The sequence below is a fragment of the Corvus cornix genome, chromosome 5 (assembly GCF_000738735.6).
Source record: "Corvus cornix cornix isolate S_Up_H32 chromosome 5, ASM73873v5, whole genome shotgun sequence".
NCBI classification, from domain to species: Eukaryota; Metazoa; Chordata; class Aves; order Passeriformes; family Corvidae; genus Corvus; species Corvus cornix.
The window spans coordinates 52,777,159-52,790,666 of record NC_046335.1 but is presented as its reverse complement, the minus strand read 5'-3'; the positions used below and the strand labels follow the sequence as shown (position 1 = coordinate 52,790,666).

The window sequence follows — 13,508 nt, the reverse complement described above, 5'->3', positions numbered from 1 at the left end:
TAAGAGTGTACTTTCCTTGGTTTTATGAATTGTGAATCCCTGTAGCAGTGTTTAAGCAGAACAAAAATTAAATTAAAAGCTTGTGTTAATGAGTGACACATTGAATGTGTTAGGGTCATTTATGAAGAAAGAGTTGGTTTTTGTGAAATAATAATTTTGAAAAGCTCTATATATTCTTAGCAAAACAAGAAGTTTTAAAAGTAATGAGAATTATGTAAGGCAGTATCTTCTGAATTTTGAGTTTCTTCTAGTAGTTCTGCTAAGAGATAAGACAACAGGTAGTCAGCTCTGTGGACCTTCTCAGTATGTCTGCTTTTCATCCTGTTTCTCAGGTCCCAGAAGAGTTCCATTTAATAAAAATGTAACTGTTTCAATAAGGTTTGATTTCACCTTTGTCAACAAAAAAAAAAGGGAAAAGCTTGATCTCACTAAAAATCAGAGCATCAGCTAGCATTGATTTGCCTAACTTCACTAGGCAAAGCTCTATATGACTGTTAGCAAGAAAGTAAATGCACATTAATTTTCACGGAAAAAAGCAATTTTGGTTATGATTCCAATAAGAAGATTTTAAACTTTCATGTTGAGTTAATTATGTGATGTTAGTAAAGATAGTATAAGTGATTATTGTCATATTGGCATTTATTCCAACAAACTCTGTAATTTTAACTCTTGCTTTAGGTGATGGCTTTATCTGTGAGGTTAAAACTTGTGGTTTAAATACTTTTAAAAGTTACTTTGGAAATTCCAGATAGGTCTGTGTCTTTTCAGCTGTTTCAAGACAGCATAGAGTTATATTAGCTATAATTAGATATTGTGAAATTGTCAGTTTATTTACTTGGATTTTTAACTCTGCAAAGATTAGATATCAAGGACATTGATGGTAACATCAGTTAACATAGAATAGGTTTTCTTTGATCAAAACTATCATTGTATTTGTAGACGAATGAATAAAATTTATGCAGCTTATCTAATGAAAATTAAAAATAACCTCATTAATATTATAGTTACGAATAACATTGCAGTTCTACCTGATTAATCCCTATTCCTTTTAGCAAAAAAAGCAGTTTTTCTAAACTGTTGAATTCTCTTACTGCTTTAGACAAAAATAGTAGTCCTGTGCATTAGGATTGACAGTTCATATTTCCAAAATATAAACTGCATCAATAATAAAAATTCTGTGGTTCAGTAAAACCCTGCCCACATAATATATCTGTAAGAATTAGGATTAAATCCTGACACCAGTGAAGTCATCTGTTGAATTTGTAACTAATGTTTCACCTGCAATTTGTAGCCAATGTTCTGCACATAGTTACACATGCTGACTTAACAGTTCTTAAAAACATGTATGACCCTAAAGTTTCTGGCACTTTTTTTCTGGATTCATTATGAGCTTAGTCCTGCAGGGTGATGAATGCTCTTGGTACGCCTGAAAATTGACTTCACTTATTCTCAAGAGGGACAGTGCAGTGTTGAGCATTACTTGAGCAGTATTTTTAATAGAGCATGCATGCATCCTACTGTGCTGCCAAAAAGGTATGGATCAAGTGCTGCCCTGTTCAGCTTTTTAGTTTGGATGCATTCACTGCATGCTGTGGTGACTTCATGTGATAGTCAGGCCTGTGGGGAATTCCATGTATTTATGGTGCTCCTGAATGTAAGGCAAAATTGGATCCCAAGTTTTTGGCATACTTGGATTTCTGGAGGTTATTAAAAATGTGGTGTCTGTTTGAAAAGCTTAGTGCCTAAAGCAGAATGGGTTTTAACACAGGAAGATCCTGTATCAGGTAGCAGTTAATGAGAGAGACTATTAAGATGAATTTTAGAAGAAAATTCCAGCCGAAATGTTATCTTGCTATTCCATACATGTCTTCTAGATTTTTATCATGTCACTAAGAAAGCAGAAATCCCTAAGTGTAAGTTATTGTTTAATGCAGGAAGAGAGGTAATTTTTGTGCACTGTTACTGTACTTCACTGGCTTGGACTTGCTCTTGCGGGATATCAGAGGGGGCTTAAAGGCCTTCTTGAACCTGGGCCTGCATGTCCAGTAGCAGATCAGGGAATGATCCTGGGGTGACTTTGGCTGTTCATCACTAGGACCACGCTGCAGAGGGCATCTCAGCTTCATGATGATGTGCAATGCCTTGTTTTGCTAGCAAGACTTCCACGCAGTACTTGTTCTGAAGTCAAGAGTGAAGAGCAGATTTGACTCTCTCCTCCAGCACCAGAAGCCTGAGCCACCTACCAGATTCCAAAAGCCATCAGTGCTTCCCCATATCAGCCCCATGTGTCCAGTCAAGTAGTCAGAAGCTGTAACTTCCAAGCTCCCAGCTCTGCATTCTAATGGCAATATCGAAGCACCAAAGTTTTGCTACATATTGAAACTGACTAGAATGTAAAAGTAAATCACATGCGTTGTCAAAGTAAGTGATGTAAGGAAAAATATTCTCCTTTTATTATTCACTTGTCAATTCAGTGGAGCAAAGCTATTTTAAGTGTACATGAATTCCTGTAAATCTTCCAATCTGCTACGGAGTTCAGCAACTGTCTGGATATATGATCAGTATGGCCAGAACAATGTGCCAGGTTTTCACTCAATTAGGCATGGATTCAAAGCAGTACTCTGCATATGTCATGGTGGAAGCCTGTATTTCACTGTCAAAGGACCTTGGTTTTTTGATGATTAATTTGCTGAAAATAGTTTTTGTTCCCCAGATGTGTTTCAGCTTCATTTTGTGCAAATTAGGTGGAACAGCTTTGATTATTTTATGGTATTTGATTTTTGTCTACTTCTGTAGCAGCAGTAAGAGATATTTTTCACAATTGGTAAAGACATTATATATAAGGCAGCTGGATTGCATTGTTTCAGGAGTCTAAATTAATTGCCTACAACACATATATGACATTTCCAGTACTTTGGTTTGTCTGTAAAATTGAGAAGCTGAGATTTCAGTGCAACATCTCTTTTACCTATGGCATTCTGTCTTGCAGCTACAAAGCAGGTGAGCAGTTAATTAGTTCCACTCATCTTAAAACAATAGTGTTATAATTTATTCCTAACTGAGATCACTTTATATGCCTTCTCATATACTGGAGAAGAAAAAAAAAAAGATAATACTTCCATACTCCAAGTCCATGTACTGCTGACATAGAATATGTGGAGAATTTCGTACTTGAAGGAAGGAATGGAAAAATAATCTAATGTGTTGTTTATATGGTGATGATATATATCTCTGAGACATATGTTAGCTCTTGGAGTATTGAATGCTCTCTAGGTGAAGATACATTGCTCAGTTTTTATAAAGATATTTTTATGTATATTTTGGGTAAAAGCCCGAACTCTTTCAAATAATTTGAGCTAAGGGATTAAGTAGGTAACCTGAAAATGAGGATGGATTATTTTATACCTGCTTATAAATAATCATGTACAGAAATAAGATATGTATTTCTTTGAAAGATGTTGCATATTCCTAAAGATTGGAAAGTCAAATTTTAAATGGGAAGTGTTCTTGTTAAGTGAAAAAGTACTAAGAATATTTATCATATATTAAACTAAAAATACATGTGCTAAATTCCAAATGGGGATTAAGGATATGGATAACAATAGGAAATAATGGAGAAATGGAAAATTAAAAGCAGCTGAGGCTGTGTCCTTTAGCCTTATGCTCTGAGATCTTACAAACTAATTTGGGTATGTTATATACATATCACAATACTAAGAGGCATCATTGAAACATTTATTGAGTTTCTCAGTGTCCATTTTTGTTTGTTTTCCTCTACCAGACTGGGATGTGTTATGAAGTGTGAGCACTTGCCAAACTCTTGTCCGTGCATGGTTAGCATTCATGCATTTGTGCAGAGTTAGACACACTTGAAACCCTCAGTAACTCTGGGCAGAAGTGAGCCTTCACAATTGTGAACTTGTTGTATGCCTTTTCAGAATATATATGTAAGCAGTTTTCTAAATGCTGCTGTATTTAACTGTAATGGACATTGGTATTCTGTTTAGGTGAGCTGGATTAAAGTAATAGAAGATGAAGTATTTGTTACTGAAAAATCACAAAGGTTGAAATAAGCTTTAAAATGATGAGAAGTAAAATAGTCTTGTGATGAGTTCTTTGGTCTGTTGTTCTAAACCTGCAGTCCGCAGTCACTCTGCAGCCATTTGAGAGCAAAGAGTGAGATGAATACAAATAACATCCTAATGATCCTTAACATGATTGCATTTGTAATGTAGATTTAATATTTCTGCTATCACAATTGGCTCTTGCCAGGTTTTTGCTAGTTGTTCTGTTTTAGAGAACTCTGATATGAGATGAAGGCATAACTGTAAAGTCTGGCAGAGGAGCGCTTGAGATATTTCAATTTTGGCACTTGGTCAGTTGTTACAGTTAATAGGAGTGGTTTGAGTTTCAGGGTGCCCCCTGTAACAGGGGTTGTTAAAAATATTAAAATGAATTGTTCCTCTGGAAATGTTGGTTGTCCATCCATCATCCAGCGGCACAATGGTGATACATTTGTCTAGTACAACTATGCGCGTTATTGTGTTCTTTAGTGGTGGCAAAAAGAGCTGATGAAAAGAACCCACCTGATCACTTTCTTAGAAAGTATAATTTTTAACTTTTCTTGGGTATTTTTTGTTCTATTTTTCTATAGTCATAAAAATTCAAGTAGTTTGTTTTTTAAATATTAAGTTACATTCCAATTCTGCTTTCTTTTAAAAGACTTCTGTAATAAAATCATGACTTTCATCAGCACAATTACTAGTTGATTTACTTTGGCATACCCTTCTCTGCCTAGAGAGACATGAATGACACACTTGACTGTTGAATGAGGCATTCAAACACTTGAAGAGAATGGGTTTTCATCTTCTTTTGAAGTTAACCTTGTGCCAAACTTTTGTAGAGACTGTGGAGGTGATTATTTCATATTGCAAAAATGTCACTTCCTTCATGTAGACGTTTTGAAAGGGCATTCTTTGGTCATCACATCACTTCCATTTTAGTCAGGTTTGCTGTTGACCCAAATGGAAGCAAACTGCCTTTTCATTGTTTCCTAGATGAGGAGAACTTTCCTTATTATACGTAAACTATGTCAGTGAAATTGTATTTCAGACATATGAATGAGAAATTGGCTCATAAATTTCTAAAGTGGGAAGAATCACAGCAATGCCTGTCTAAGAGAAATCATGAGGAGATACACATATATGTATATATGTACCCACTCATAAATCGTGTTATTCTTACATGATATCAGATGATTGAAGATTACATTGTGTGTCAGAAGGATGCCAGAGGGACTCCATAAGGCAGGAATGAAATTATAGTGCATAAAAAGGTTTTGCTTATTTTCTTCTGTTTTTTCTTGCAGGATTGTTCATCTTCAGAAGAATACAGCATTGCTGCAGCGTTGCTGCCCCTGACGACTGCCTTCTATAGGGTAAGTGTCTATTGAAAACCACTGCTGTTTTGTATTTTTTTACACACACACTTTATTAAAATGGAGAAAGTGATGACAGGAGATACATGATGGATAGGAAGATTCATTCTAGAATTTGTTGATGTCAATGGAAATCATCAAAAAGACTGGTATGGACATTACTCCAGAATGGCATTTATTGCTGTTGGATCATTATGATTATGAGACACACCCAGAATTAAATGCAGGCGTATATGATGGGTTACAGAATTATCACTGAATTATATTTAGTCACTAAAATAATAGAAAAGAGTAATTTCTGATGTTACTCTGTAAAAACTATTTATTGCAGTACTACTTTGTTTAATTTGGCATGTTAAACATATACTGGCCAATATAATACAATGGTCAATGTAGTAAAATTGGCCAATAAAGTACTTGGCCAAAAGTACAAGTTTTCAGTCTGTGTAGTTGTTAATTTTGGAGAATATTATGAATCAGTTGTTTTAACTACATATTTGTTTCCAGTTTCTTGTTTTGGTTTCTTTTTGGGAGGGAAAGTGCATAATGTTTGATAGTGGCAAAATACAATGTGATAGTAAATACAAAAACACAAATAATGCAAGTTTTGTAAGTAATTCTTTCAGAAGCAGAACTCTTGTAGTATGACTATATTTGTTTCAGTGTCCCAATACAGTACTGTTTTCACCAGTTCTGGGTAGCTCCAGTCCTGCTTTTTAGGATGTACATACCTGAGGAGATAAGTTCAGAATGTGGACTTGCTTGCAATATTAAATAGACTTTGTTTAATGTGAATGTTGTTATACAACCCAGTTTGGGAAAGAAGTGTTTAGTCGTTGGTGATGGGTACACTGTGATATTGCAAAACAGTAGTTGCTGTGACAGCTTATCTAGACATTAATAATACAGAAATTGAAAAATACAACCTTCCACGTTTCAGATTGTTTATGAGGCATTAATGAGTAGCCATAAGTAAAATGCAGAACGTTTCTTGTTTCAGCTGAATGGAAACCAAGATTTCCGCAACAAAAAGCTGAGAAATAAGTCAGTCATTTTTAGTTCAAATCATACATTCTAATCAATTTCTGGGGTTTTTTTAAACTAGAAATAGATTCTGTCATGTTGTTCTTAGAATAAAAAATGTTGAACTTTACCAGTCATAGAAAACAGAATCATCTGTTGAACACAAGAGCAATTTTGACGAAGTTAGTTGTGTAGATTTCTTGACTTTTTTATTTAAACTAGTGCTTAACAACACGTAGGGAGCATAAAATGGCAGAGTTTTTTCCTCTTCTGATTATTTGAACTGTAAAAAAGTTTTATTTAAATGGGTTTTATTTCATAGCTGTACATAATACCCCACAACTGCTTTTGGGAAAGCAGTAGAGAGTATTTTCATTCTCTTATGTTAGGTAGCATGGTGAGATGTTAAATTTTTTGATCCCAGCAAATAGACTTTTCCCGTCTTTAGTTCCAAGTTTATCTTTCTCTGTTCACTCTGTTTTGAGTCCTTGAGTAGCAGAACTGTTGTTTCACATTTGTTGCTGCCACAAATACTTAACTTGAGGGAAGACCTAATGAGCCGTAGAAATTTCCCTCTTCCTTATTTTATTCTTACTACTGCATACATTCTACATTTTGAAGAAACTTCTGTTTTCTTTTATTTTCTGGTTTTTAGTTTTTCTTATAAAAATATCCAACAGAGTCCACATAGCTCTTCACCTTGAGAGGTACAGGGAGTATTTTGGGGTGTTGCAGCAGTTTTGTTAGATTCCTACCTTGGTAAAGTTTTATCAAGTAGGGGAAAAAAAAAAAAAAGAAGACAGTAAAAAGAGATTTCTAAAAAATCTAGTATCAGGAGTGTTGAAATAAACTTGAAGTTTTGATTTCACCATCAAGAAGAGCAAAAGTCTGTATTGAATGTAGAATACATTTTAGTTGCATATATACACATATTTTTTGGTAGGGGTACCAAGATCTCACACCATTTCTCTCACAGAAAGTTCTCTGAAATCTTTTATTAATAGCCTAGACTATTTAACTCTAAAAATACACTCAGGAAACTGTGAGTCCCTGGATGGAAGAAGCATGATGAGTTTTTTAATGTTCCTGACCTGAATTAAAAATTAAAGTAACCTGACTGTTAACTTGCAAAAGCCAGCTGTTAGTGCATAATAGAAAAAGAATTTTGTTTTTCCCAGATCTAATCCTCAGGTTCAGTGATGGTCCCCTTTGGTATGTCCCATTAGATACAATTCTTTGGCAAAAGTACTTATTTTGGTATAAAACTATTCATACTAAACACAAACTGACATGCTGTTCAGAACATAAGACTATTAGACTAACTTTGCAGTGATTAGTTAAAATTTAGATTAACAGTTTAAGGTTCAGTTTGGAATTTGAGTAAAAAATTACACTTTTTGGAGGATTTTTCAGCCTGTCTAGAGGTTTTCAAAATTCTGTCATAGACTAGAGTGAATATGTTCTACCTGGCATGAACCTGTGCTTCAACATGAAGAATTATCTGACCTCTGCCATATGATTGTGTTGATGCTTCCCAGGCATGAAGCAGTGCTTGGCAGAGTGCAGTTGTTTTATTGGTGTTTCTGTCCTCAGAATACCGTGTTTAATGCCAGCAGCATATTAAATCTCCTTTCACCCACCCCTGTGGAGACTGAACAATGTTCGTGGTAGCGAGGAATATACAGGAATTGTGCATGTGGCAGTGACACGGGGTTTCATTTGTGTGTGCATTGGTGTAATTGCACAGGCAGTGCTCCAAATCAAGTTATCAGTGACAAAATTTGTAGTAAATCTAAAAATGTAGTAGACTTTTACCAGTCTGATATTTTACCATCTATGTTTGCTGTAGCATTTTGATGGGAAATTGTGGTGGGATTTTGTGTCACGGCATTTCATTGTTAGTGTAATTCCTGTTGCTTCAAATGAAGTAGTGAAAAGAAGTTACACAATATCACAGTTCACGTTATGGAAGGACTGTTGTGTACATGAAATGTTAGGTTTCATTTTATTTATCTAAGACAAAGCAGAGCACTAATGAAACAATTACCTGTTCTTCCTAAACAACTTTACTGTATTTTACTGCACATAGCGCAGCCACCAAGTGTTTGAGTTGTATAAATAATGAGAAAGATGTGGTTTTGTTTGAGTTCAGCAGATGAGCTAAGAAACTGAGCAGTAAGACTACAGCTTGGAGGTGATGTTGGTAAGATTCTGGAATGGTTATGTCATGCATTAGCCTCGAGGGATTTTCTAAATATCTTTGGAAAAACAGCAGAAAATTTGAAGAAAGGAACAAGCTGGCATGATGTAACCCATCTTGTCTTAATGTCTTTGCTTATTTAAAAACTAGTCTAGAGTATTTCTACACAGATCCAATTAAAATTACAAGAAACATCACACTGTGTACAGCGTGCTAGGAGCTCTTGGGATGTCTGGTGAAATTTCAGAATTCTCCCTGAAGTCTGGTGACTGATCTATTGTGAAACTTGATCAGGCAGGATTTGATCGCACTCTAAGTCAGAGCTGATGGGATTAAAGTCATAGACAGGAAGTCAGCACTGGTTGCATATTTGTGGCCTGGAGTAATAATTGAATTTTTCTAGAAAAAATAGTCCCAATGCTTTTTAAAAATTTTAAATATTGGACACAAGCTGTTAGCAAAATGTGACTCATCAGTGACAGTGGACTTTGGTGTGTACTGTTAATGTCACAAAAACAAACAAATTTTTGCTTCTGGGTTAGAAAAAGGTTTTAGTTTACCCTTAGTAATACTGCTGGAATTTTGTTTAAAATTGAAACAATATAAATAAAATGTATTTATACGTGAAGATAAAAGAATTTTTCCATGTTTTCACGGTACGGGTGACCCATGCGTATTCAGTATGTGGTCACTTCTGTGTGTGAAGTGGAAATGTAGTGTTCCTTGGTGCTGTGGAAAAGAGCTCTTGTTCTACGTGCGGGAAGGCAGGACAAGAGGAAAGGCACGTATTTTAATCATGTTTTCCTTTTATTAACTCATCAAGGAGGACAATTTGACGATTGCATAACTGGCATTGTCCAACTCACAGGGTTTGGATTCCCTGTTTCATCCTGGGCCCCTGCCAAGGTGGCAGGATGTTGTGAACGCCGCGCTGCATTTCTGGGAGGCTCAGAGTGCAGCCAGGCAGGATCAGTGGCAGGCACCAGTTCCAGCCTGTCCTGGACAACACCACATGGAGCAAAAGCTGGTCCCCACTGCTGCCCCAGGCAGAGGCCACCTCTCCATCTGCCCTCTCTTTGCAGCGAAGCTGATGTTTGACACTGATCAGACATTCTTTCTTGCATCCCTCAACCACTGAATGTTAGACAAAGTTACATTCCCCTCTGAACCTGATTGTGCCGGTTGTACTACAATTTTCTACCTCTCAGGGATCTTTTCCAAAATTTTGTAACTCAAACTTTTTGGTTAAACTGCATATAATCATCTTTGTTTCCATACCTTTCTGAGTATATTCTACCACATTGCATAGTCCACAGTAACGCACTTGCAAATTTTTTGTTGTTTGGCATTCAGAAGTGTTTGAATAAAGGAAGTGGCACAATAAAAATACGCTATTCTGAGAGTAAGGTTTTCTCTGTGTCGATATTATGAATGGGCTTCCACATTTGTGGACAAACATTTCTTTACATTGCAGTATCCAGAGCAGTATTATTTTTCAGAGTCACAGGTGTTTAATTTAAATTTCTGAGTCAGTTGTTTTTAATGGCTTGATGTACACTTGGAGAGTGCTGATCTCTCTTAGGCAAAAATAACCCAAATGCAGCAAGATGTCGCACAGTTTGGATGTATTACGTTCAAATTGACATTTGTCTTTAAGCAAAATGTACTGGAGACTGCTTTATAATTTTTATGTGACTAAATTATGTAATTCTTGGGAGGGACAGAGGGAAAAACTGATTTTTTTATTATTATTGTTTTATTTTAATGCTCTAAGCCACAAAATTTCAAATAAAATTTCAGTTGGATACTGATGCTAATTTTTTTGTAGCGCTTGAAATGGAATGAGAGAAATGAGTCTGCAGCTTTACGGGCTGGGGCTGACTGAAATCCTTACAGTATGGCATAATTGGGCTGTTCATCTTCATGGCTGCCCATTTTTCATTTGTAATCCATGCTCCTGTACCTTTACTGAGAACGGAACAGAATTACATAAAATAGGAGACTTTATTCAGTGTTTTTAAAAGAGCAAAATCTGGTGTAAATCATTTAACTTAAAACCTTTGAATATAGCACAGAACATTTATTCAGGTCATCTTAAGAATTATCCTGGCAGCATTTTTGTGATGAAAAGGATTTTAGTCCAGGGGGTTTTTTTTACAATCTTCAAGGTGAATACAAAAATCGTAATTTAAGTAAAAAGTTGAATTAATAATAAAATGTGATACAGAAGTATTTCATGTTAATACACCAATAGAAATAATTCTAATGTTTTCCATAGTGAGATATATATGCTCTTTCATATGGCATAATGACATGAAAGTAATTTGTGTACTTTCATAGCAGAAATGGATTCAGTAACAGTTATGGCAGATGTTCTATGGAAGAAAGTCTTTATTCCTTGAAATGCCTGAATAAATGACCACTCTGCTCCAGACCCTGTTTGGTGTAGGAGAGATTCCCAGTTACAAGGATAAGGGCTTTCTCCGAAGATTGCAGGCAGTACTAGAGAAATTCAGAATAGTTTATAATACTTTAATTATTATCATGAACTGCCCTTCCAAGAGAGACCCAATTCAAGGTTAGTTATGTGACAGAAGCTTCATAATTTGAAATGTACTCTCTGTTGTGTAGCAGCAGCTACAAAGTCACAGGGAAGTTACCCAATGAAAGGCCAGTGTGGAAAATCTGTGATGGTGGGTGAAGAGTTGTTTCCATTTTTATGTCTTTATCAGGGAAATTTTACAGTTAGTATCAGCTGGAATCAGTAGAATATTGGTCCACTTCTGCTGTGGAAAAGTGGGAAAATTTGATACTACCATTGCCTCTGTTACTTTATAACAATATTATATGTTTATTTTAGAATTTGTGTAAATACCAGAGAATCGCATACAGCTATTGGATGATGCAGTTAATTTAGAAAAGCAGAATTAGTGGGGTTTTTTACAATTAATATGAGTTTTGATTCTTAACTTCAATTTCTGCACAACTGTGATTGTCCCAAGTAATTCTCATTATCATCAGCATGCTTTTAGACTCCTGGGAGGCTAGGAAGACTTTCTGTAATGTGTTGGCTTTCTACACTGAAATGTTTTCATTCTTGCACCTAGTTAATATACTTCCTTCTAAAACTTTCTGTCCTGCTCTGGTGTGCTCGGGTTAAAATCACTTCTACTTTAAAATTCTCCACTCTTGAATTGCTAGCTTTAATTTAGGAAACTCCCATCGTGAAAGACTTCCTTTATTGTCTTGGCAAGGAGTTTTGTCTGCTTCCATTAATTTTCTTTTTGTATCTCTATCCTGCCAGTTCTGATACTATCTTAGTCTATGGAAATGTTTTTGTGACTAAGTAGTATTAAGTAACATTATTTTTAGTACTAAAATTATTTTTATTTATCCGTTCTCAGAATGCTAATCCCTTTAATATAGAAATACATTAAGTTGCCTGCTTAAAAAGAACATGGCTGTGTCATGTAATAGAAAATATGGAAGAAGCTGAAGCACAAAAGAATATTTACAACATTATCTAGTGTGTATATGAGCATTATTTGCATTCCTGGAAAATCCAGGAGCCTTAATTGTGGACAGAACTGTTGGTGTTGCTTTTGTACAAAAGAACAGAAAAATGAAATAAGTAATAATATCTGAACCCAGGCAGTTTGAGGCATTGGAAGGAAGCTGTGGAGTCATCGTTATTGTTCATAATTCATGACAGTCATCATTATTCATAATAGTCATCGTTACTGTTGGTGATTGTGTCCACCAGAAGGTTAATTAATGCTGAAGTTTTTATGGACATGACCTAAAAGCAGTTTTATTTTTGAGAGAGGATAATGTGGTTACTTGGCAGGTGCTTATGAATATAAGTGGGGTCATGGAAGAGCATTTTTAAGGCAATGGTCAAAGTTCTGTCAATATTTCCAAGCACTCCTCCAGTCAAAAGTTTTTATTACATCCATTAAAAGTTCTTTTCATACAAATATTATAGTTCAGTAAATTATTTTTGTAAAAGCAAACATACTTTTCAAGTTAAAACAGGAATCTGAGGATTCTTGTTAGCTGTGATCGAGTGGTTTTGCAGTATCCTTTGCAAACACAGGCACCAAAATGTCATCTCTGATCCTTAAGATTTTAACTTGTGCACTTTGGTTCTGAATGGATACATAATACATGCCAGTAGAATACATTTTATGTCTTTGCAGTAGAGAATATCTGACTTCCAAACCCATTTTTAGGTGGTGGAAAAGGAAATTAGGAAAGTATAATACAACAGGTTAGCATATTAGTAGGAGAGACTAACTAGAGAATGTTTTTAACATACCTTTACAAGGAATTTAGGAAATTAATTACTGTGGTAACTTTGCTCTGTTGAAGAAGCTGGCTTTCCCAGAATGATAACATCATGGGAAACATGGAAGAGAACTTGGCAATCTGTAGTTCCTGTCCTTACTGGTTTGTGGGAGGAAGTACTTGGTCAGGAAGAAGAAAAAGGAAATTCCCCCCAATTAAAATAAGATGTAAAGATAAAATTTTGTAGTAAATTTCTGTAACTGAGGAACTGACCCAGTATCTTCTAGAATAAGGAGAAAGCTTTCTGTTTCATTTCCACTAGTACTGGATCACATCATTCGTAACTGATTTCACTTGAGCTTGTTTTCTAGAAATGATACGTAACGCTGGTTTAACAATTTTAATTTGGTTGTAGCCCCTCTCTTTACATTGTTATTTCTAGGGGGGATTACAGTGTTACAGAAATTCTGATTCACTTAGAATTTTCACCATGAAAGAATTTCTGGTGGTTTAATTAAAATTCTCCTAAAGCTTCTGACCTTAAAGCGAAGGAATGTAAAT

At 35.4% G+C, this 13,508-nt stretch overlaps 1 protein-coding gene across 6 annotated transcripts in view; it reads left to right on the top strand.

Annotated features, from left to right (window-relative positions):
- Positions 1-13,508, top strand: part of SBF2 (SET binding factor 2) — a 234,333-nt gene that overhangs the window by 163,822 nt on the left and 57,003 nt on the right. For all 6 annotated transcript variants that reach the window (XM_039552225.1, XM_039552228.1, XM_039552226.1 and 3 more), the window contains exon 17: positions 5,369-5,437. In XM_039552225.1, the coding sequence (XP_039408159.1) occupies positions 5,369-5,437 (69 nt within the window). The remainder of the gene's footprint in view (positions 1-5,368; positions 5,438-13,508) is intronic.